The sequence below is a fragment of the Nerophis ophidion genome, linkage group LG06, assembly GCF_033978795.1.
Source record: "Nerophis ophidion isolate RoL-2023_Sa linkage group LG06, RoL_Noph_v1.0, whole genome shotgun sequence".
Lineage (NCBI taxonomy): Eukaryota > Metazoa > Chordata > Actinopteri > Syngnathiformes > Syngnathidae > Nerophis > Nerophis ophidion.
Genome location: NC_084616.1, coordinates 66,811,140 through 66,835,580, shown reverse-complemented (window position 1 = coordinate 66,835,580; position 24,441 = coordinate 66,811,140). Strand labels below are relative to the sequence as shown.

The window sequence follows — 24,441 nt, the reverse complement described above, 5'->3', positions numbered from 1 at the left end:
AGCGGAGAGGAAGTGAGGCCACTTGTATTCAGTAGTGTTTCTCACCTTCTTTTACCAGAGTATTGGCACTCGCAACTTTCTTCGGCCCCATTTTGGGTTATTTTGCAGTCCTACTCCATTAAAAAAAAAAAAAAAAGTACAGAGACGGAGTCACCAACTGTTTGGACTCCATTGTGCGGGCAAATTAACTAGTTTGTTACGCACAACGTGTGCCTGCATGACAACCATGAAAAAAAAGGCCAAACTCAAAGCCCAAATTTTCCTGACAAAATACTTGTTGCTTAGTTAGTATTTATTCCAAACACAAAATCATATGTAAAATGAATTTTAAATGCTGTATATCCTGTCTCTCTATTGCCATACATCTACCATAAATATACTGCAGTGTTCATTAAACTAACTCAATCTCCAGAGACCAAAAACTTATTTTACCAGAGTAGTTGCAAATATCATAGCAGTACAACAATACAAAGTATTTGTGTAGTAAAAGCGTTAGTTGTTGTACTAGAAATCAGGAATAAGATTGTTGGTCCATAGCTTGGATACTATAGGCCAAAAAGTGTTTCTAAAACAAATATTTTTCTGCAACTTTTTGCACTTGTATGATATGTCTCAATCTCATACTTATTAACCTATGTCATATTTTTAATACTGTTATTCCTTTAGGAATGTACAGTATGTTTGCACAAGATATTTGCATGTTTCCAAGTTAAAAGTGTGTCTGTCATGTGATCTGATTTTTTATATACGCATATTTTCATCACTTTTACTGTCTTGAGAATTGTATTTGATTTATGTTGTGTTCATTTATTTGGGGGTTAAGACCCCTTGTTTCAAAGAATGTGTGCTAAATCTAGTAGCCAATCAGATGTAAGAGTGGGCGGGGCCTTTAATGTGTTTTTTGCTTACTAAGCCCGCAGCTTGATTGCTATTGTCCCGCTGTACAGGAAAGTATTCACAGCGCGTCACCTTTTCCACGTTTTGTCATGTTACATACAGTCTTATTGGTTGGTCCTAAAAATTCTACAGACATAATTACAATGTGAAAGGTTTTTTTTGTTTTTTTTTGAAAATTTGCAAATTTATAAAAAAAAAAATAAAGAACTAATAAAATCCCCTTGTAAAAGTCTTCTTCTTCCCCTCGGGGTTCGTCGGACCAACAGGACCCCGACACCTCAAGATGTGGATTTTAAAATAGAGTTTTGTTTGTTTTGACTGCCATCAAGTCCTTTTGCTTTTCAGCAGTCTTGCTTTTTCCTTTTTGCTTTTCAGCAGAGTCTGGTCTCTCCTGCTTTCACTGGCTCCTCCCCCTCTATTGCCAGCCCCGCTCATGGTCTCCGGCGCTGCTAGTAAAGGAACAGGTGATTATTAATCAATCAATCAATCAATATTTACATAGCCCTAAATCACTAGTGTCTCAAAGGGTTGCACAAACCACAATGACATCCTCGGTAGAGCCAACATAAGTGCAAGGAAAACTCACACCCAGTGGGACGTCGGTGACAATGATGACTATGAGAAACCTTGGAGAGGACCGCATATCTCCCGTCCAAAGGCAAAACCCAGTAACTCAATTTTGGTCAAAACTGAGCTGATAATAATTTTGGAGTTCCTAGGCGATATGCTTTACATTAGTGTATGCGATATTGTAATTTGTTCCGTGAGCTGTTACGCGCATGGCAGGACCTAGCAACTACCACATAACCGCGTAGATACAACAGAAAAACCTAGTATCTCAAGGGACCAATCGGAGCTTCTTTGTCAGTCGCCTTATTGTCTTTAATGAGACATTTGCACGAATGGGGGCCGACGGTCAACCTGATTATGTGATATTATGGCACGAGGGGATATTTGGAAGATTGGCCCAGGACATTGCAAGCACCTTCATTCAATCAATCAATCAATGTTTACTTATGTAGCCCTAAATCACTAGTGTCTCAAAGGGCTGCACAAACCACTACGACATCCTCGGTAGGCCCACATAAGGGCAAGGAAAACTCACACCCAGTGGGACGTCGGTGACAATGATGACTATGAGAACCTTGGAGAGGAGGAAAGCAATGGATGTCGAGCGGGTTTAACATGATACTGTGAGGGTTCGTTCCATAATGGATCCAACACAGTCGCGAGAGTCCAGTCCAAAGCGGATTCACCACAGCAGCGAGAGTCCCGTTCACAGCGGAGCCAGCAGGAAACCATCCCAAGCGGAGGCGGATCAGCAGCGCAGAGATGTCCTAAGCCGATACACAGGCAAGCAGTACATGGCCACCGGATCGGACCGGACCCCCTCCACAAGGGAGAGTGGGACATAGGAGAAAAAGAAAAGAAACGGCAGATCAACTGGTCTAAAAAGGGAGTCTATTTAAAGGCTAGAGTATACAAATGAGTTTTAAGGTGAGACTTAAATGCTTCTACTGTGGTGGCATCTCAAACTTTTACCGGGAGGGCATTCCAGAGTACTAGAGCCCGAAATGAAAAAGCTCTATAGCCCGCAGACTTTTTTTGGGCTTTGGGAATCACTAATAAGCCGGAGTCCTTTGAACGCAGATTTCTTGCTGGGACATATGGTACAATACAATCGGCAAGATAGGATGGAGCTAGACCGTGTAGTATTTTATACGTAAGTAGTAAAACCTTAAAGTCACATCTTAAGTGCACAGGAAGCCAGTGCAGGTGAGCCAGTACAGGCGTAATGTGATCAAACTTTCTTGTTCTTGTCAAAAGTCTAGCAGCCGCATTTTGTACCAACTGTAATCTTTTAATGCTAGACATTAAGTGTATTGTTCTTGATTCTTCCCCATGCATACTCTTTTGGGCAGATACCTGTGGAGGTCAAAATAAAAACTGGACGCTGTGCAAACGCAGAACGGGGCCCACCCGAGATGTGATAAAATATCTGGAGAAAGGGCACATGTGTATGAGAGCAGATTCAATCCATGGCTCAATCGGCAAGAAAATGAAAGCTCAAGAAAACATCTTTACGTTGATGACTTTGTAGATCTTTGTAAGACAGCATCAAGATAGATTGGTTTTCCTTTGTTTTCGCAAAATCAGCTAGAAGTGAGTTACTAGGTTTTGCCCTTGGACGGGAGATATGTGGGCAACCCCCCCTCCTCTAGAGGAACCGAAAGCAATGGATGTCGAGCGGGTCTACCATGATACTGTGAAAGTTCAATCCATAGTGGATCCAACACAACCGTGAGAGTACAGTCCAAAGTGGATCCAACACAGCAGAGAGAGTCCAATCCACAGTGGAGCCAGCAGGAAACCACCACAAGCGGAGGCGGATCAGCAGCGCAGGGATGTCCCCAACCGATACACAGGCGAGCGGTCCATCCTGATAACTCGTTCCAGCTGAGATATCCACTCACCTGTCTGCTGTTTCATGGCCGACCCCCTGCACACACCCCGCCCACAGGGAACGCGTGGACCACGCCCCTCTCCACACACCTGTACTGAAACATGCACAGCCTTTCCTGATGCACCTTTGGCAGCAAATACAGCCTAAAGTCTTTTTGAATGCGATGCCACAATCCTGAAGTCATTTTCAGATGTCTCCAGGGGTGTTCAATCGGATTCAAGTCTGGGCCACTCTGGGACATTTACAGAGTTGAGTTGTCCTGAAGCCATTCCTTTGATATCTTGGCTGTGTGCTTGTCCTGCTGAAAGATGAACAGTCTCCCCCAGAGTTCCAGATCGCTCCAGAGCAGGTTTTCATCCAGGATGTCTCTGTATATTGCTGCATTCATCTTTCCCTTTATCCCGACAAGTCTCCCTTTTCCTGTCGCTGAAACACATCCCCATAGCATGATGCTGCCACCACCATGCTTCACTGTACGGATGGTATTGGCCTGGTGACTGGTTTCCTACAAACATGATGCTTACTATAGGTTTAGGGCAGGGGTCAGCAACCTTTTTGAAACCAAAAGCTACTTCTTGGGTACTGATTAATGGGAAGGGCTACTGTTTGATACACACTTAAATAAATTGCCAGAAATAGCCAATTTGCTCAATTTACCTTTAATAAATAAATCTATATGTATAAAAAAAATGGGTACTTCTGTCTGTCATTCCATCGTACATTTTTTTTCCTTTTACGGAAGGTTTTTTGTCGAGAATAAATGATGAAAAAAACACCCAATTGAACGGTTTAAAAGAGGAGAAAACCTGAAAAAAATTAAAATAAAATTTTGAAACAGTTTATCTTCAATTTCGACTCTTTAAAATTCAAAATTCAACCGAAAAAAAGAAGAGAGAAACTGGCTAATTCAAAAATCTTTTTGAAAAAATTAAAAAAAGAATTTATTGGGGGGGGGGGGGTGGTGTATAAAATAGTCAGGGAGTGTCATGAATACAAAGGATTATGGGTATTTGTTGTGTTGCGTTTATGTTGTGTTACTGTTAGGATGTTCCTTTTTTGATAAAAAAAAATTCTCAAACTATTTCAACATGAAATCCTTTAAACCAGGGACATTCAACCAGTAGCAGAATTCAGGCCGATTCAAAACTTGGCGGACCAACTTTTTTGCAGCCAATTCCTAAAAACTAGATTGCTTGAGGAACTTGGACCATTTTAAGCACATAGACATTGCATTGACATTTTAACCGTGCTTGCCAACACAAAGGTCCCCATTTGGGATTTACACAAGTGAGGCATTCCTCAAAGCACCCCTTTAAGTCCTCTCCTTTTTAGCAGTTACAATTGTTTTTCATAATGTGATTTTATGTAACCAAGGTATTGCTGTAGCTTTTTTACTTTAGATGGAGTCAGTAGTCATTTGTTCAACTTCTTCAGTTTTACTAGTAGTGTTCCTCAAGGCTCCATTTTAGGTCCTCTCTTTTTCATCATTTGGCCATCAGGTGGCCTGTGAGTTCAGTTAAAAAAAAATTAACTACATTTTTGCAGATTCTTAAAAACACTCCAGTGCTGTCATTGAAAAAAAATCTTTGACTGTTTTTTTGCAGGTCTTTTAAATGCGGCAGAGTGCTCCTGTAATTCTGACAAAATGCTGTAGACTAAAATCAAATGGTTCTCCGGGTTCTAAAAAATACGATAAATAGTGAAGAGGGAAGGAAGTCTGCCCTCGTCCCCTCAGTCCTTAGCTTTCTGGAAATGTGGCTACAAAACAATTTGGTTGAATATCGCTGATATAAACCATTCAGAATGTATTTCCCCAAAATCTGCTTTAAATTACACATTTTCTAGTGCAAAACTTTCTATTGATACGTCCTTCCAACCTCCATTTCTCTAAACTTCATAACAATTGTCACACATTTTTCATTCAGAATTTCACACAAATTGTCTTGTTTTGGCAGATTAAAAAAAATGACAACTTGTTTTCAATGAAAATGTTGTTTTCCAGTCAAAGAAACGTGAAGTGAAAAAACATGAACATGCGAGAAGTCATGTTTTTTTTTTTAAAAGAACAAGTTTGATCAAATCATCTTGTGAACAGAACCGTACTGAATGTAAGCAGCATGACGAGGTCACAGTGCCGTGGGAATTGAGCAATTCAAGCGTGAAGGCAGAATTCAAAGAAAGAAAACTTGTGCATGTCAATGTTTAATTCATTTCATAATTTAGCAAGTTGAAATTGCAATCGAGTACAACAAACAAAAATCAGACAATTCAAATGTTTTCATTGACATCACAGGATTGAATCTATTTGGAACATACTTTTGTTTCTGTTTGTCACAACTGAGCTAGAAGTCAGTTATTTATTGATGTTCCTAATCAATTTAACTATTATAACAAATGCGTTATGTCACTTTCAAAAGCAATTTAAGTCTAAAAGCTTGAAAGCGGTATTTTCAAAGCTCGTTTTCTACTACTGTACTTTATTGTGAATTGTGAAGTGAATTATATTTATATAGCGCTTTTTCTCTAGTGACTCAAAGCGCTTTACATAGTGAAACCCAATATCTAAATTACATTCAAACCAGTGTGGGTGGCACTGGGAGCAGGTGGGTAAAGTGTCTTGCCCAAGGACACAACGGCAGTGACTAGGATGGCAGAAGCAGGAATCGAACCTGCAACCCTCAAGTTGCTGGCACGGCCACTCTACTAACCGAGCTAAACCGCCCGGTAACCCAGGCGATATTTTACTGGATTATTAAAATAATCCAGTAAGAAAAGTTGAACAGTAATGTTAGACACCCTATTAAAGTATTACAATTTAAAACGTATTTAAAATGAGATTTAATTGTTAAAAAAAAGTAACTAAACTTTTGTAAATGAGCTCGCTTACTCTACCTGACGCTGTCATTTTGGGCAGTATCCTGAGATAGCCACATGGCTTTCACATGACAACCACTCCCAAATGTTCCCTATGGTGATTAAGAGTTATTCAACTAAGTAGGATTAAATAAACTCTGCTTCTTCCTACTCCTTTTCGAACATGTTGAAAAGAGAAACTGGAAATTGTGATGTATCATGCTGTATGCTTGCATGTTCGAAATAAACTCAAACTCAAACTTAAACTCAAATTAAGCTATTTGAAAGATGTTTTTTTTATGGATTATTTCAAGTTAAAACAAATCTAGAAGAAGATCTCACTGCTGTTCCAGTGATGACATCCAACAAAAAGTTGCATCACATTTATGTTAAAATTACAATAAAAACCATCAGACAACATAAAGTGGAGTAAAAATCAGATGTGCTACTTTCACTTTGACATGCTCGCTAGATTTGTGTCACTCAGCACTTTGGTTTTGTGGCAAACAGAGCGACTTAAACATGAGAAAATATTGAAAGGCATGATGGTAGACAAAATTGCACTAAACTGAACACGTAATTAAGACATTTAAAAATGTAACCTGACGAGATAAATCTTTCTTACTGCTCCTGACATTCAAACACTAACCACATTCACCATGTCAGCTCCCATTCCAATCAGAAATGTGCCGACCTAAACACAAAAAAAGAGTGAAAGATTGCGCACTTCTTTAAAAGCTCGTCTAAACCAACAAGTATTTAGACAATAAAATCACTGATTTGATAGAGGCTTCAAGAGATCAAAGTTCATCTTCATTGCTGTGGTCCCATGACGAGGAGCTGCTTCGTCTGCGATTGACGACACCCCGCTCTTGTCAGGACTCCTCACCTGCATCCTGGTTGATGACGTGGTGATATCCCTGATTGCTCAACGGCTCCTTGTGGCGTACGATGGAAACGAAGAGGACGATGACGAGGAGCAGCAGCAAGCAGCCCGACACTGCCAGGGTGATGATCACCTCTGATGGAAGGACCAGACACCAACAATAAATTACCCACAGTTCTGGGTGGATGTTCATTTGACTTTTAGGACATGTTTTGAAATGAGATAAAGAACACATGCTTAGATTGTTGGGTTGATTAGGATCATTGTCTAGATCAGACCTGGTCTAATGAAGATATTGTTAGATCTTTAAGGTGGAAACTGTAGCTACCATTATAATAATAACTTAGATTTATATCGCGCTTTTCTAAACACTCAAAGAAGTAGGACTCAACATTCATTCACACCTGGTGGTGGTAAGCTACATCAGTAGCCACAGCTGCCCTGGGGTAGACTGACGGAAGCGAGGCTGCCAGTTTGCGCCTACGGCCCCTCCGACCACCACCAATCATTCATTCATCATTCATTCACCAGTGTGAGCGGCACCGGGGGCAAAGGGTGAAGTGTCCTGCCCAAGAACACAACGGCAGCGATTTTTGTGGATGTCAATAGGTGGGAAGCGAACCTGCAACCCTCAGGTTTCTGGCACGGCCGCTCTACCCACTACGCTATTCCGCCCCACAATTATGATGTGCAATGATGTTTTAAAAATACTGTAAGTCTTGAACTATAAAAAGTATTTAAATAAATCGAATCTGCGCTTTTGCATGATATACTAGTTACTAGGGCTGCGAATCTTTGGGTGTCCCAAGATTCAATTCAATATCAATTCTTGGGGTCACGATTCGATAATATATCGATTTTTTCGATTCAACGCGATTCTCGGTTCAAAAATGATATTTTTCCAATCCAAAATGATTCTGTATTTATACTCAATACATAGGATTTCAGCAGGATCTACCCCAGTCTGCTGACATGTTAGCAGAGTAGTATTTTTTTTTTTTTTAAAAAGCTTTTATAATTGTAAAGGACAATGTTTTATCAACTGATTGCAATAATGTAAATGTGTTTTAACTATTAAACGAACCAAAAATATGACTTATTTTATCTTTGTGAAAAAAGTGTTGTCAAGCTTATGAAATGCGATGCAAGTGTAAGCCACTGTGACACTATTGTTCTTTTTTTATTTTTACAAATGTCTAATGATAATGTCAATGAGGGATTTTTAATCACTGCTATGCTTAAATTATAACTAATATTGATACTGTTGTTGATAATATTTATTTTTGTTTCACTACTTTTGGTTTGTTCTGTGTCGTGTTTGTGTCTCCTCAACTGCTCTGTTTATTGCAGTTCTGAGTGTTGCTGGGTCAGGTTTGGTTTTAGAATTGGATTGCATTGTTATGGTATTGCTGTGTAGTGGTTTGTTGGATTGATAACAAAAAAAAAAAAAAAATTTTAACATGACAATTGATTCTGAATCGCTCAACGTATTCGAATCGATTTTTCCCACATCCCTACTAGTTACTATGTTAATCTAAGTCACAGCAGCTCAGACGAGGCACCAAGCAGTGTGGGTGGGGAACGTTTCCACTGAGTGTTTCCAGAGCGGCCAGCCTGAAATACGGTGTCAGGGACAGACGCGAAAGGAGATTTTTACAACAAAGTTCTAAAGCTTAGTGATATATCAGACATATCAAATTGTAGGTGGGTTTATTTTTTTACCCTTGGCGTTCATATTTTGCTGTGTTTGCTGCATTTCGCTTCATTGTAAAATTTGTTGATCGAGAGGGGGTGTGACGTTCATATGTTGTCAATATTCAGTGTTTTATCATTCATAGTTCATATTGTAAATCCCACATCCTTTATTTTCTTGTACATTCTGGGTGTCTCATTCAGTAAAAAAAAAAAATTCCATTCCATTCCATTTTTTAAGGCGGTCTGTCATAATTGTTTTTGGCATTCAATCAGTCATTATTGGGAGATTTTTTATTTGTGTTCCTAAAAATAAATATTCTCAAAATTTGCCCCCCCTAGTCAAAATAATTGCCCAGGCCTGGTCTACATTTAGGATTTTTTAAATTATTTTTGACTATTGAGATGTAAGGCCTGGCGGAAAGCTGCGGTCTCCAAGTGCTTATAATTTCATATTATTTGTGTAATTTTATGTGCAGCTACACTTAAGGTCGCAGGACATACCGAGAGTGTTGGTTCCTAGAGCCAACAAAAATCTTGGAAAAACAGCTTGCAGGTATGATGCTCCATGGTCATGGAATAACTTACAGAAGGATCTGAGGTTACACCAGCTGATCACATTTCAGGCCATTTTAAATGATGGAAAAAATTTTTCTATTGGGCATCGTACTTGTTTTTAAGTTGTTTTTACTGAAACATGTTATACATTGTTTTGATCTATCACCTGTTTTTATGTTGATACTGTACATGTAACTAATGTATTTTGTTAATTGTGCTGTGCGACTGCTGCTGTTTTTGTTGATCTGATATGTATTTCTGTAACTTTGTCTTGCTGCCCTCTTGGCCAAGCCACTCTTGGGAAATAGATTTTAATCTCAATGAGTTTCTAACTGGTTAAGTAAAGGATATTCATTGCTAGTAAGTACAACTATATGAACAGTACATTTTTTATTACATTTATTTGAACAGAATGTAAAAAAAAAACATTAAATGAATGAATTTGGATTAAATTGATTCAAATAAGTGTTGGGTAGAAATTATGTAAACTTACTACATCAGCAGAAATGAAATACTATTAATAGCATAACTGTATACAGTAGTACCTCAAAATTAGAGTTTCCCCAAATTAAGAGTGTTTTAAGATAAGAAGTGGTTATTTTTTACATTTAAAATACTTCCTTGTGGTCCACATAACATGTAATAGCGGTTCTTTGATTGAAATTTTTTCATAGATAATATTTTACAGACGCTTTGTGACTATCGATTTAGGTTGCGCAGTTTTGTGGGCGGTTTTATTTACGTCCCTCCACTTCGGCAGTGTTTTCCATCTGTCAGCCATGTTGTCGGTTTTTGCGCTTTTATAGCAAGTCACATACATATATAAGTTACAACCATATGCTACTTTATATTAGAAATGGAGGATGCATGTGCATGTAGGAGCCAGTCTGCCACACAAAAAGAGGATAAAGAAAAAGAAAGCTTATTGACTACAATGTCAGAATACAATGGCGGACTCGCGCAAAGCTTTTCAGGTAAATCTCTACCATATATGGAGATATCCCCGGATGTCACATATGGGGAAACGTCACAAATGTGGAAAATTCAAAACGGCTCGTTAGGAAGAAGAATGAAAGAAGATAAGATTGTTTTATAAATATAGTATTTTCGCCATGCCTCCATGGTTTGATTATACATTTTCAGTTCCCAAATACACAACAACCATTATCAATAGGCAAGAACATTTGGTTAGGTCCCCTTTAAGATGCAAGCAATACCTGCCATTAGATGTTGTAGTGAACGCAACAGTGAACCACACAAAACGTCTGGTCTTATTTACAGTTAGAGATGGCCAAAACGTACTTTTTCAAACCGTGGTAAAGAAAAAAGTGAGTGTGAAGGACAGTGATGGTAAAAAGTACATGATATAGAATGAATAAGAAAATTTAATAGTTAAAAACATGACAGAGCATATAGTCGACTTGGTAAAAACAATTCAATTGCTTCACTGCCAGGAAAGAATGTTTAAATAATATCAAAACGACGGACATTTACTCATTAAATATGGAAAAGATGTTGATATTGTGTTTGAAGGGGAAGCAGCTGGAAGAAGATACTTTAGAAGTAGACTCTTCAAGGAAATGCTGTAGATTATTATTATATCACAATATAAAATCACTGTAGTTGTTAGTAGTACATATACACTATTGTTTTGTTTTTAAACAATAGTTATTCTATGATAAAAAACATATATTTTTCAAAAAGCATGTTACATGTTAAAATTATGCTGTTTTGGGGGGCCAAACATCCATTAAATTAGATTGGGGCGGCACTGACTTGTAAGTAACAGAGTCACTCATGTAACCAATTGAGCTTGAAAGTTGAGGTACTACTATACTTACATCTCAGTAAAAATGTTTTTTGGTATAACTATAATATAGCATCAAAATTTATTGTGAGGTTTGTGTACCTTTATTGCTGCCACTTGAAGGTACTTGGCATTCTTTGTTTCGGTCATTGGAAATGGAGAGTTGTGTAAGTTTCACAAAGTCCTTTAGGGGGCAGTCAATGGCGCAGCCTGGCAGCTGAACAGCATAAGGTGCAACTGTGCTGTCGTTCCGGTAAAACATGGATACCGACAGAGACCTGGAAGCAAACACACAGTCATGGAGGAGAGTGTTTTGGTGTGTGTGTGTGTGTGTGTGCGTGTGCGCTTTGTTTACCCGTTCTCATCCTTGTACAGCTCGATCATGTGACAGGAAGCGTATGGCGGCTGTCTGCCATTGAAGACATTCAGGCTGGCCTGCAGGGCTGTGACAGTTGTGTCATGCTGACACACAACACACACACACATTTCAACACGCTGATTGGAATATTGTGATAAAGTGTAACGCTATCTCACCGCTGAAAGCATCATCATTTTCAGACGGTGCGTTTCCTTGGAAATGGCCGCTTTGGAAATATTCTTCACTATTTCACCTAATAAGAGCCCTGAAGAAAATAAGTGCGCTTGTTGAATACACAATAAAATGATTATACACATACATAACACTTCAATATAGTGGTATTCTGCATCACATACAGTACAACTTCTATTATAACAACAATATCACTAAAACTTGGTTAATATTCATGTCGCAAAGTGTGAATGGAGTTATGTTTGTGGTTTTTGGATGGGTAATGTTGGGGTTTTATGGGGGTAGTAGAGGACCTCCTATTGGCTCCTTTGTAAGAAAACTTTTATTTACGTTTTTTTACAAGTTAGAATCCATTAAAGAAAATACCCCCATGTCTCTCATAATGATTGTGAACAATAGGCAAAATTCCAAAAAAAGTGAAGTTCCTCTTTAACAATAATTAGATTGCATTAATTAATTAAACATGATTAAATTGGAATTAATATTCACCTCCCTGCAGCCGATTCTTCTCCTGCTGTTTGTAGATACCAAATATAACCTGTGAAGATTTCAAAGTAGCTAAATAAATAAAAGTTGGCTTCAAAAAGTACTCCAAATCACACAAGGAGTATTTTTTCTTACCCTGAATCCAAAATCTTTGAGAAACCGGAGCTTTTCCATGACTGACGGGGTCACCCAATCAGGTGCTGACATGTTGTGACGGGACTAAAAACAGACAAACACAAACACCATTCATTAGGGAGAGCCATAGAAAAGCACCAAAAAAAAACGTGAATTGTGTTTGTGTGTGTTCACCTCACAGAAGAGTGTGTCATACACACTCCACACCGACTCCACATTTGTCTTATTCAATCCTGTCTTATTTCTCACCAGCTCTATTAGGTCCTGAAGCAAAGAATAACAAAATATTATTTGTAATCACACTAAAAATATTCATCTTATTACATGAAATCATTTATGTCGACATAAGCATCTGTTGATGTAATCAAAATTTAAACTATCCAATGTTTGTACATTTACCTGTGACTTTGTGAGTGATAATGTTTTTTGTTTGTGTTGACATGGGTTTCCTTTATTTGTGCATATTTTTTTTGTTGTCTTTTAACTCACTATATAAATGCAGTACAGTAGTACCTTAATGTGAAAGTGCCCCAACCTAAGAGTGTTTTAAGGTAAGAACTGTCTCTCGACGAAATATGCTTTTAGTTCCAAGCAAATATTTGAGTTACAAACATTCATCCATAAAGTTGGCGTAGCAAGTGTCACGGTGAACCCCAACCACAACATCCTGTCTTACTCAGTAGTATAATTTTGTTTTTCAAACCATGAGACGGAAGACAGCGAGTGTGAAGGACCGCAAATCCGATGACACAACTACAAAGTCGCTCATGGAACTGCGGCCTAGGGTTTTGTGCCAAGTGCACATATGAACACCCTTATGTTTGAACTTTGTGTTTGTCATGAACAATCTGTGACAAGCACAAAAGTCCAATAACAAAACACCACTCGGGTTCAAAACTGGGCTCTTGCTGTAAAGTGTATTTTGATAGCCTATTTCCTGTTTTGATGTGTGTATAATACTGTTCCTCCGTGGGAAAGAGACAGTTGCTAATTGTGTGGAAAAGGTTTTTTTATGGATTCATTTTCTTCTCCTGTTCAAGTTGTGTGTGGTCCGTGTGCTGAAGAGTCTTTTAACATTTGCTATTATTACTCACTGGAGGATGCAGGGCATGATGTTAAAGGTGTTTATTACAATTACATAAATGCTAAGTGCTTATAGATTCCGTTTCAAGGAGAAAATACTATATGTTGTTACCGTGCATTGCTTTACTGCATAAGCACATATTGCATGTGTTTTTGACATTACCTTACACTGATGACTTGCATTGATTGGAATCAGACAGGACGTACACTAATATTTGCTGATAAATTCAACAACTTCTAATTGACGTTGTGGAGGATAAAATATTCCTCCGCCCAATCCCATACCACATTAAAGGCCTACTGAAACCCACTACTACCAACCACGCAGTCTGATAGTTTATATATAAATGATGAAATCTTAACATTGCAACACATGCCAATACGGCCTTTTTAGTTTACAAAATTGCAATTTTGAATTTCCCGCGGAGTTTCTTGTTGAAAACGTCGCGCAATGATGACGCGTATGATGACGTGTGTTTGTGACGTCTCGGGTTGCAGGGGACATATTAGCCCAGCATCACTTGCGGCTAAAAGTCGTCTCTTTTCATCGCATAATTACACAGTAATTTGCACATCTGTGTTGCTGAATCTTTTGCAATTTGTTCAATTAATAATGGAGACGTCAAATTAGAATGCTATTTGTGGAAAGCAGTGGATTGCAGCTGCCTTTAGCAACCGAGACACAGCCTCTGTTTCTTTGTTTGTTGTGAAGCTTTAACACAGAGAAGTCAAGCGAACATGTTTTTCTACGTCAACCAGCAAGTTTTTGGATGGGAAAATTGTGATATTAAATCGACTCTTACCGGAGACATCAGTGGATTATACCTCCTCCTACTCCAGCTGTCAAAAAAGGCAGCTGTGATCTTGGCTCCACAACTTCTCTGAGAGACACTGGCCTTCACTGCAGCCATACGACTTTGACGTATGACTTTACAATCTCACTAAAATACTGTTAAAACATTAAGCAGATAAGGGATCTTCCAGAATTATCCTAGTAAATGTGTCTGATTACATCTGAAACGCTTACACTGCCGCCTCCCGGACCCGTCATTTTCTTCTTTTTTTTTGTGCTTCAGTCTAACTTTCTTTATCCACAAATCGTTCATCCTCTCTCAAATTAATGGGGAAATCGTCGCTTTCTCGGTCCGAATAGCTCTTGCTGCTGGAGGCTACGATTGGAAACAATGTGAAGATGTGAGAAGCCCTACAACCAGTGACGTCACGTGCACATCGTCTGCTACTTCCGGTAAAGGCAAGTCTTTTTTATTAGCGACCAAAAGTTGCGAACTTTATCGTCGATGTTCCCTACTAAAGCCTTTCAGCAAAAATATGGCAATAGCGCGAAATGATCAAGTATGACACATAAAATGGACCTGCTATATCCGTTTAAATAAGCAAATCTCATTTCAGTAGGCCTTTAAAGTGGTAGGTTATTAACATATGCTTTGTCCGACTCCTATAGATGTATACCCTTTCAAAGAAATACATTGGAGACTAAGTCATTAGCTTGTGTAAGGTATTTTCCGAGACCCTTATTTTGGTAGCACAGGTAAGAGGGAACAGCGCTTTTACTGTGAAGACAGGAACCGTGATATTTGTTTTTAGATTCTTGACAGGAGGTGCGTTGAGGAAGAGAGAGACTCTGTTGAGATAAAAAGTGCTTCTCCAGTTCCTGCCTGCCTGTTTTTCTTCAAACTAAACTCCCACCACACCAGCGGTCATTTCACAAAACCCTCAGTCGCCATGTGTGTCAATCAAGACATCATAGTGAAGATTGGTCATAGGAAGTGATGTCTATTTCTTTATTGCTTTGATATCGACCGGTAGCTCGCAATCGATTTAATGGTCACCCCTGATCTAAGAGAACTGCTGTGCTAATTTGTTTATTATGTCTACAATGACAGTAAGGCTTCTGTGCACACAGTCTTAACAATACTACAACACATGTCAACATAAGCAGAATATGTTTCATAAAAAGCGACCCCAAAAGGGAATAAGTGGTAGAAAAATGGATGGATGGAAAAATGACCGAACCTTGTTAGCAGATGTAACGTTGATAAATTCTTCTGTGTGTTCGGTCTCATTCATGAGGATTTTGTAGCGAGGGCAATCTTCAAGGGGAAACGACAGCAGCTGGTAAAGATGAAGAAGAAATTCACTGATGAATCTCATTCAAAGGTAAAATATATCTATTTGCACACCTTCTCTTGACTTTTCGGCACCGTGTGCACGGGGATGGGCTGCCAGTTTAAGTTTGGTGAGAAGACCTGCTGATCAGTAGGGGGATAGAACCCTACAGGAAAAAGTGAACTTCATACATGCACACCTTATATACATGCATACAGATAATGTATACTGTATCTCTTCCTCATTCTTCATGCACTAAAAATATGTCAAGTTTTTTTCGATATGTATTGTGATGAACACTTGATGTGGTCATAACTAGTGATCCATCAGATTTTTAGCCCACAAAAAAATGCTCCAAGTTGCATTTTCGAGTTTTGTCTGAAAAAAAAAAGTCTTTATTTAAAGCAGCCATAAGGAGGCTAGGCTTAAGTATAGTGGTCGCCCAGAAACTTCAGGGTTCCTGTTACAAATCCAGCTTATGACATTCTAGTCACTAGGCACACATGCGCCCTCCTCATGAGCTAAATTGAATCCTGTCTCTGTTTGATTCTTTGCTTCTGGTCTTGTCTAATAGATGTCATCTGTGTTTGAACCTGACACACTGCTGTTGTGTCCTTGGCAAGGTACATTAACCTCCTTGTTCCTCGTGCCACCCACAATGGTGTATCAATGTTTGTAGCAGAACTCCTTTGAAAAAGAGATTCCTAATCGTAATGGGACTTTCCGGGATAGATAAAAATTAGTTTTACTCGATTTTTACCTAATACAAAGTATATATTCTTTGTGTAAACAAAGCAGCAATGTTTCCAGTTCTGTCTTGGATATAAAAAAATACTTTTGTATGTTTTGGAATGAAGAAATAAACAACTGTTGATGCCTTTTCCTCAAGTCTCTGTAGCTAGGACTTAAATGTACTTGTAATCTATTTGCAACATTGTGTTGTATAGCTCATGGTTCTGCGCAATAAATGTTTTCACAACACAAAACTACAAACAATCCCCTTCACTCCTCTGATGCTAACCTCCTGTCCCCACCCTCAATGGGTAAGCACCGGACCTGGGGCAACAACACTAACCTAATGACAGTAACCTATCCATCTTCAAGACTCAAGCCAAAACCCACCATTTGTAATCATGCTTTGAATCTGTAAAGCTTTTATTTGTATTCAATGCCTCTAGTGAGACCTAACTGAATCTACAGGTGTGTTTTTACATAACAAACTTGAATAATTGTGAAATGTCAGTTTTTACAAAAAAAAAATATGAAATGTATTTTACATTTGAAAATGTACCTACATAAGGTCATGTCATTGAACAATTGCTATAAAAAATGTTAACAATATTGCAAACTTTGGCAAAATGTTTGAGAAGTGTTCCTATAGGGGGATAATTGTCCTCGAGTCTGACCATATGACGCTTCAAATATTGCAGCTTCACTATACATCCCATATTCTGAGCCTAAATTTAGTGTTAAATTAAGTCTTATTTATGTCTTACTCCTGCCTATCCAATAATACATCTCCACGTTGGTGAGTCTTTGACGTCAGCAACAGCGGGATGCCATACACATCTTCATGCTAACAAGACTGCCATCAGATATCAGCAGCTGTTCGGGCAATGCCAAGTGGAGATGAAGTCTGTTGATTAAAAGGATGCATTTTATCTTCAACATCAGTAACACAGCTCGACATGAGATTGGTGAGCAATGTGGAATGGCAATGCAGGACATGCAATGCTAACAACACCACTAATGGCCGCGGCTATTTTAGCTGAAACTGCGCAGTGGATCATGTTTTCTGGAGAACAACACATGCCTGTGGTTTCAGCAAAGTTCTAACTTAGAGGAATTACCCAGGATGTGAGAAAGTATTCTCACATACTGGCTGTGTATTAGTGGCCGGGCGAGGGCCAGAGCGATGATACTAGGAGGATCCATCGGGCTACTGGTGAGTACAGTAATCTACAGTAGAACAAACTCAAGGCTAATATATTGGGTGGAGCAAATGTAAAGGTGATGTTTAGAGGGCTAATACATTTTTAAAAGTATTTAGAAAGGTCACTCATCTCCTAATAATTCTAAAACTCAGGACACAAAGTCATGGGATTGCATCTTTTCACTATTATGGCCATCATCTATGGAACAGCTTACCGGAGGACCTCAGGGCTGCAGAGAACCTACATGTTTTTAAGAGCACGCTTAAGACCCACCTTTTTTATTTGGCGCCTACGTAATATTGATTAATTGTATTGAAGTCATTCGTACTTAACATTTTTAATCTTATTAGTTATCTACGGATTTTTTCTATTTATTTATTATATATGCCGGATAGTCGAACCTCGGATTCAGGAGGAACAGTGTGGTTTTCGTCCTGGTCGTGAAACTGTGGACCAGCTCTATACTCTCGGCAGGGTCCTTGAGGGTGCATGGGAGTTTGCCCAACCAGTCTGCATGTGCTTTGTGGACTTGGAGAAGGCATTCGACCGTGTACCCCGGGAAGTCCTGTGGGGAGTGCTCAGAGAGTATGGGGTGTCGGACTGTCTAATTGTGGCGGTCTGCTCCCTGTATAATAAGTGTCAGAGCTTGGTCCGCATTGCCGGCAGTAAGTCGGACCCGTTTCCAGTGAGGGTTGGACTCCACCAAGGCTGGCCTTTGTCACCGATTTTGTTCATAACTTTTATGGACGGAATTACTAGGCGCAGTCAAGGCGTTGAGGGTATCCAGTTTGGTGGTTGCAGGATTAGGTCTCTGCTATTTGCAGATGATGCGGTCCTGATGGCTTCATCTGGCCAAGATCTTCAGTTCTCACTGGATTGGTTCCCAGCCGAGTGTGAAGCGACTGGGATGACAATCAGCACCTCCAAGTCCGAGTCCATGGTTCTCGCCCGGAAAAGGGTGGAGTGCCATCTCCGGGTTGGGGAGGAGATCTTGCCCCAAGTGGAGGAGTTCAAGTACCTCTGAGTTTTGTTCACGAGTGAAGGAAGATTGGATCGTGAGATCGACAGGCGGATCTGTGCAGCGTCTTCAGTAATGCGGACGCTGTATCGATCCGTTGTGGTGAAGAAGGAGCTGAGCCGGAAGGCAAAGCTTTCAATTTACCGGTCGATCTACATTCCCATCCTCACCTATGGTCATGAGCTTTGGGTCATGATCGAAAGGACAAGATCATGGGTACACGCGGCCGAAATAAGCTTCCTCCGCCGGGTGGCGGGGCTCTCCCTTAGAGATAGGGTGAGAAGCTCTGCCATCCGAGAAGAGCTCAAAGTAAAGCTGCTGCTCCTCCACATCGAGAGGAGCCAGGTGAGGTGGTTCGGACATTTGGTCAGGATGCCACCCGAACGCCTCCCTAGGAAGAGTTTCGGGCACGTCCGACTGGTAGGAGGCCACGGGGAAGACCCAGGACACGTTGGGAAGACTATGTCTCCCGGCTGGCCTGGGAACGCCTCGGGATCCCCCGGGAGGAGCTGGAGGAAGTGGCTGGGGAGAGGGAAGTCTGGTCTTCCCTGCTTAGGCTGCTGCCCCCATGACCCGACCTCGGTAAGCAGAAGAAGATGGATGAATGGATTTATTATATATTTACTGTATAGTTATTTTTATCTTCATATATTTTATTCATATGTTATCCTCTATTTATATTCATAGTTCTTACTATTTAACACATTTTATTATTTTTACTTTCCAGCGTTTGTCAGAGGGAGCCATATTAAAGCACCAATGATTGTCACACACACACACATTAGGTGTGGTGAAATTTGTCCTCTGCATTTGACCCATCCCCTTGATCACACCCTGGGAAGTGAGGGGAGCAGTGGGCAGCAGCGGTGCCGCGCCCGGTAATCATTTATGGTGATTTAAGCTTCAATTTCAACCCATGATGCTGAGTGCCAAGCAGGGAGGCAATAGGTCCCATTTTTTTTATAGTCTTTGGCATGACTCTGCCGGGGTTTGAACTCCCAACCTACCGATCTCAGGTAGGTTGGGAGGATGTGAAATTGATGACATTCATTTCCATGATGGCATTAAACAAACTTAAGTTTGATGAACAGGTTTGTTATTGCAACCAGTATTAGATTTCTATTCCAACTGTTTAGTCAGCGAAAAAATTTGTCCCAACCTTTTAAGCATTTTTTTCTACATTTTAGACTTATATTCATACACTATTGTTAATCCTGGCACCTATCAAAACCCTGAAAAGCAGAGAAGAGAGCAAACAGGTGGTATTACCTGCAAGGTTGGCTTCGGCGCTCATCAGGGTACGATCGTAGTCTGTGCTGCGCACTGTGATCTGAGGACACAGGAGTTACAAATAAAATTATGTTGTTTTTTTTTTAAATACATCAGAATTTAGGAACAGGCTAAACATCTTTCAAAGTATATTACAGGCGCAACCTATGCTACCAAGTTTTATGTTACAATGTAGTCCCATAAATTGATAAGGTACAAAAAGAGAACTAGTTACATGCATGTGGCAGAAGAATACACGGTTACTGCACTGACAAAAGACATCCCTTTTTTCCCTTCATAAGGTTTCCCAAGCATTAGGCAGACTCCAAGTAACTAAGTAAGGTGAAAGTGAAGTGAAATTAGACATAGTAAAATGTTCAGTAAGAAATCAACATTGGTTCCATGTGAAAGAATCTGCTCCTATAAAATAGTGATAACTTATTGATAACTTATTGAAACTTCTTCCTCCCAATTTGCTTGTCTCTCCCTCCCTAGCAATGCTTCTTCAATTGTGAAAGACAACCGCAGGAATACAAGTAAAGAATGTATCCTTTTTCATTAGTTTAATTTTTAATTTTTTATTCCTGTATCTGATATCTACTTAATGTACAGTGTGACTAACTTCTTTGTTATTTTAGATATCATTTTGGTATGTATTCTTACCCTAGATTTCTACTGGATGTCTCATGGCTATGCTCTGGCACAGCATCAGACCTGATATGTTAACATTCTAGTCAATGTGTCAAATTCCACCGCCTGCGTTGTGGCTCTCCACAAAAATATGTAGGGCTTCTAATTTTTGTTGACGTTGGTGCAAAGAATTTTGCACTGATGGGGTAGAGTGGGACAGTAAGTACCACACAAACAAAATAAATCCAGTTGATTTTCAGAATAAAAAGCTCTATTAAATAATAGCTTACTTACCTATGTTAACAGTACCAAAATATATACATTTTAACAAAGTCAGCCCTCTTCTCTTTCTCCAGTTGGATCTTCTGCCTGTTGGTTGGCAAATTTATCTCACATACCAATTGCTTTATACAAATGAGCACCATTTCACCGCTACAACTTGTCAGTGACGTTACTCCTGCTGTCCAGCAGAGCGCCATCACAGACGCAGCTACTGTGTAATACCAGACAGCGAAGCATACACGTTTAGCAGTGGAGCGGAGTCGCAGCCGTTAAGCATCCAGCAAGGACCTAACATCCACTCCCTCCCCATAATAAAACCTGCAATACGACAATACAGAAGGTACTTTCTCCAAATCAGTACCAAGAAATATGTAATGACTCATGTTAAAGGCCACATGCCATCTTACCTCATGTCGGGCATAGCTGTCATTGATGAACCCTTTGTAACGCTTCCTCAAAAATTGTCCGAGCTCTAAGTGTTGACGCATCCCTTCCTAAGAACAAACAAATATGGAACAAGAATTAGGATATAATTTTATTTGCCATTTTTTGTAAACACTCCAGGAAGTGGCTGCGAAAAGGGAGATCTACGCTTTTCTGTTTTGGCTGCTGCATAAGAAGATGGTTGGATGGATAATGAAAGCACCACACTAAGAATAACTTGATATCAAATAGAACAGGGGTAGGGAACCTATGGCTCTAGAGCCAGATGTGGCTCTTTTGATGACTACATATGGCTCTCATATAATTATATTTATATAGCGCTTTTCTCTAGTGACTCAAAGCGCTTTACAAAGTGACACCCAATATCTAAGTTACATTTAAACCAGTGTGGGTGGCACTGGGGGCAGGTGTGTAAAGTGTCTTGCCCAAGGACACAACGGCAGTGACTAGGATGGCGGAAGCGGGAATCGAACCTGGAACCCTCAGGTTGCTAGCACGGCCACTCTCCTAACCGAGCTATGCCGAGTAACCGTGTAATACTCTTCCATATCAGTAGGTGGCAGTCGGTAGTTAATTGCTTTGTAGCTGTGGGAAACAGCGGGAGGCAGAGTGCAGGTAAAAAGGTGTCAAATGCTTAAACCAGGGGTAGGGAACCAATGGTTCTAGAGCCAGATGACTGCATATGGCTCTCTTTTTTTAAAAAAGGCTTAAAAACCCATCTTTTTAAAAAAGCTTTTCTATAGACATGCATGCTGGTTGTAGCTTTTGGGCTGTTTCTTGTTTTATATTATATACATTTTTATTATTACTTTTTTTTTTACACTGTGGCACTTTGAGGTTGTTTGCTCAACGTAAAGTGCTTTTTACAAATAAAATCTATTATTATTATTATTATAAATCTTAGCTGACATTGCTTAACAGGATAAGTAAAGAATAATTCCACTGGTAATCACAGTTTCAAAAATAACGTTCAAATTATAAAACATTCTCATGCATTTTAATCCAACCATCCGTTTTCTACCGCACCTGTTCAAGATGTCGCATTAATGGTAAGAAGTATTATATTTATTATTGGTTAACTATTAGAATAACAATGTTGTTAAAAAGAATAAGAGACTTATTATACTCTACAAATGTTGGTCATACTTAAAAATGCACGAATTTAGTTGTATTCAGGGTTGAAAAATGTTATATGGCTCTTACGGAAATACATTTTGAAACATTTGGCTTTCATGGCTCTCTCAGCCAAAAAGGTTCCCGACCCCTGAAATAGAAGGAGGCAACATCACACAGTGACAACACACAAACACATACACAATGCTACTATGTGCCATGAGATTAATGAACAACAAATCAATGACTGAAGTGAAAAGCTTTCAATCCAAACAATAGCCTGTATTTGGACAATAACATATGATAGTCATCAAAGAAAATTCTCTTAATTAACCAGAAGTAACACAAGCTTGCGAAAACATTAAACAGAGCAGCCGTCGAATACAGCTAATCTGAAACCCTTGCTGACGCCACGCCGCCTTTTAAAAGGCACACACACTCTCACCAGCATATGACATATATATGTAGTTTATTTTTTATTTTTAAAGTAACGCATTGATTACTTTCCCTAGTAATGAATTACATTTATTAAAGGGTAATTCTATTTGTTTTTCAATCATGTCAATGTGGAGAAGAAAAGACAGACATCATGGTGATATGTTTGCACTGTAAAACGGACCTGGCATTTCACAATAGTACTAAATCAATTACGAGGAAACTTTCTGCATATTTAAGAAAAGTAACCAAGCAGAAACAAGGCAAAAGTCTATTTTGGCAGCTAACTTTAATGTGTTTAACTTGCATACCGAATGTTTGATTCAAATACATGAGGGCATGTGAGTACTTGTTAGCATTTACAGTTTATATGGTAATGCTAAAGAATTTATGTCAAAATTTGAAACACAACATCTGAAATTAACACATTTTAAAAGAGTATGTGTTAAAATGTAAAATATATTGCCATACAATAAGACAGTAGTTCTCAAATGGGGGTATGCGTACCCCTGGGGGTACTTGAAGGTATGCAAAGGGGTACCTGAGATTTTTCAAAAATATTCTAAAAAATAGCAACAAATCAAAAAATACTTTATAAATATATTTATTAAATAATACTTCAACAAAATATGAATGTAAGTTCATAAACTGTGAAAAGAAATGCAACAATGCAATATTCAGTGTTGATAGCTAGACTTTTTGTGGACATGTTCCATAAATATTGATGTTAAAGATTTCTTTTTTTGTGAAGAAATGTTTAGAATTACGTTCATGAATCCAGATGGATCTCTATTACAATCCCCAAAGAGGGAACTTTAAGTTGATGATTACTTCTGTGTGTACAAATCTTTATTTATAATTGAATCACTTGTTTATTTTTCAACAAGTTTTTAGTTATTTTTATATCTATTTTCCCAAATAGTTCAAGAAAGACCACTACAAATGAGCAATATTTGGCATTGTTATACAATGTAATAAATCAGAAACTGATGACATAGTGCTGTATTTTACTTGTTTATCTCTATTTTTCAACCAAAAATGCTTTGCTCTGATTAGGGGGTACTTGAATTAAAAAAAATGTTCACAGGGGGTACATCACTGGAAAAAGGTTGAGAACCACTGCAATAGGTCATACTTTCTTAAATAGTGTTTTTTTTTGTTTTCTATTGTATTGCAACTGTTTTCCCTAAAGGACTCGATTAATGGATTAATCAAACAAATTATTCGATATTGACAACTAATATAATTGATAGGTGCAGTTGTACGAAAAAATGAACAGAGCGCAAGGGTAAGTGTTTTTCTTAAATTGTTCATCCATATAGTTTGTACATAATAAAAACCCATTATTTAAAACAAGAGTTGAATCGTTTTGAATGCATGTGTACAGTTAAAGGGAAAAGATTGAGTACCTGCGATAGTTGTCCAAAGCCTTGAGGCCAGGCCCTCTCTTGGTATGGGTCAGTAGGATAGGCCCTGACTGGGGATCTGTCGCCATGGCGAAATAACTGCAGGAAACAGAAGCCAACTTAGTCACACAACTGTCAATCGTCACAAAGCCCAAGTGTGGGCTTGTCTTGCTTGTGTCACAGAAGCAAACATTTATTATTTTACTCACTAAAACAGTCATTTGAAATAAAAGCACTTTTGCTTGACACACATTATTAAACCAGGGTTGTCACTCCTCCACGGTTGCATTTGTTATTATTTATTATTTCCGAGCCTGGCCTTTGGATTGTAAATATGCAATTTGCAATGAGTGGAGAGTGCAGGTTTATGCA

At 39.0% G+C, this 24,441-nt stretch overlaps 1 protein-coding gene across 3 annotated transcripts in view; it reads right to left on the bottom strand.

The window, feature by feature from the left end:
• Positions 1-5,547: 5,547 nt before the first annotated feature.
• Positions 5,548-24,441, bottom strand: part of acp2 (acid phosphatase 2, lysosomal) — a 40,587-nt gene continuing 21,693 nt past the window's right edge. For all 3 annotated transcript variants that reach the window (XM_061904660.1, XM_061904658.1, XM_061904659.1), the window contains 12 exons: positions 24,073-24,168; positions 21,079-21,165; positions 19,760-19,820; positions 15,613-15,704; positions 15,446-15,544; positions 12,503-12,592; positions 12,329-12,412; positions 12,197-12,245; positions 11,692-11,780; positions 11,513-11,619; positions 11,260-11,435; positions 5,548-7,235 (listed from right to left, as the gene is read on the bottom strand). In XM_061904660.1, the coding sequence (XP_061760644.1) occupies positions 7,090-7,235; positions 11,260-11,435; positions 11,513-11,619; positions 11,692-11,780; positions 12,197-12,245; positions 12,329-12,412; positions 12,503-12,592; positions 15,446-15,544; positions 15,613-15,704; positions 19,760-19,820; positions 21,079-21,165; positions 24,073-24,168 (1,176 nt within the window). In that variant the 3' untranslated portion in view covers positions 5,548-7,089. The remainder of the gene's footprint in view (positions 7,236-11,259; positions 11,436-11,512; positions 11,620-11,691; positions 11,781-12,196; positions 12,246-12,328; positions 12,413-12,502; positions 12,593-15,445; positions 15,545-15,612; positions 15,705-19,759; positions 19,821-21,078; positions 21,166-24,072; positions 24,169-24,441) is intronic.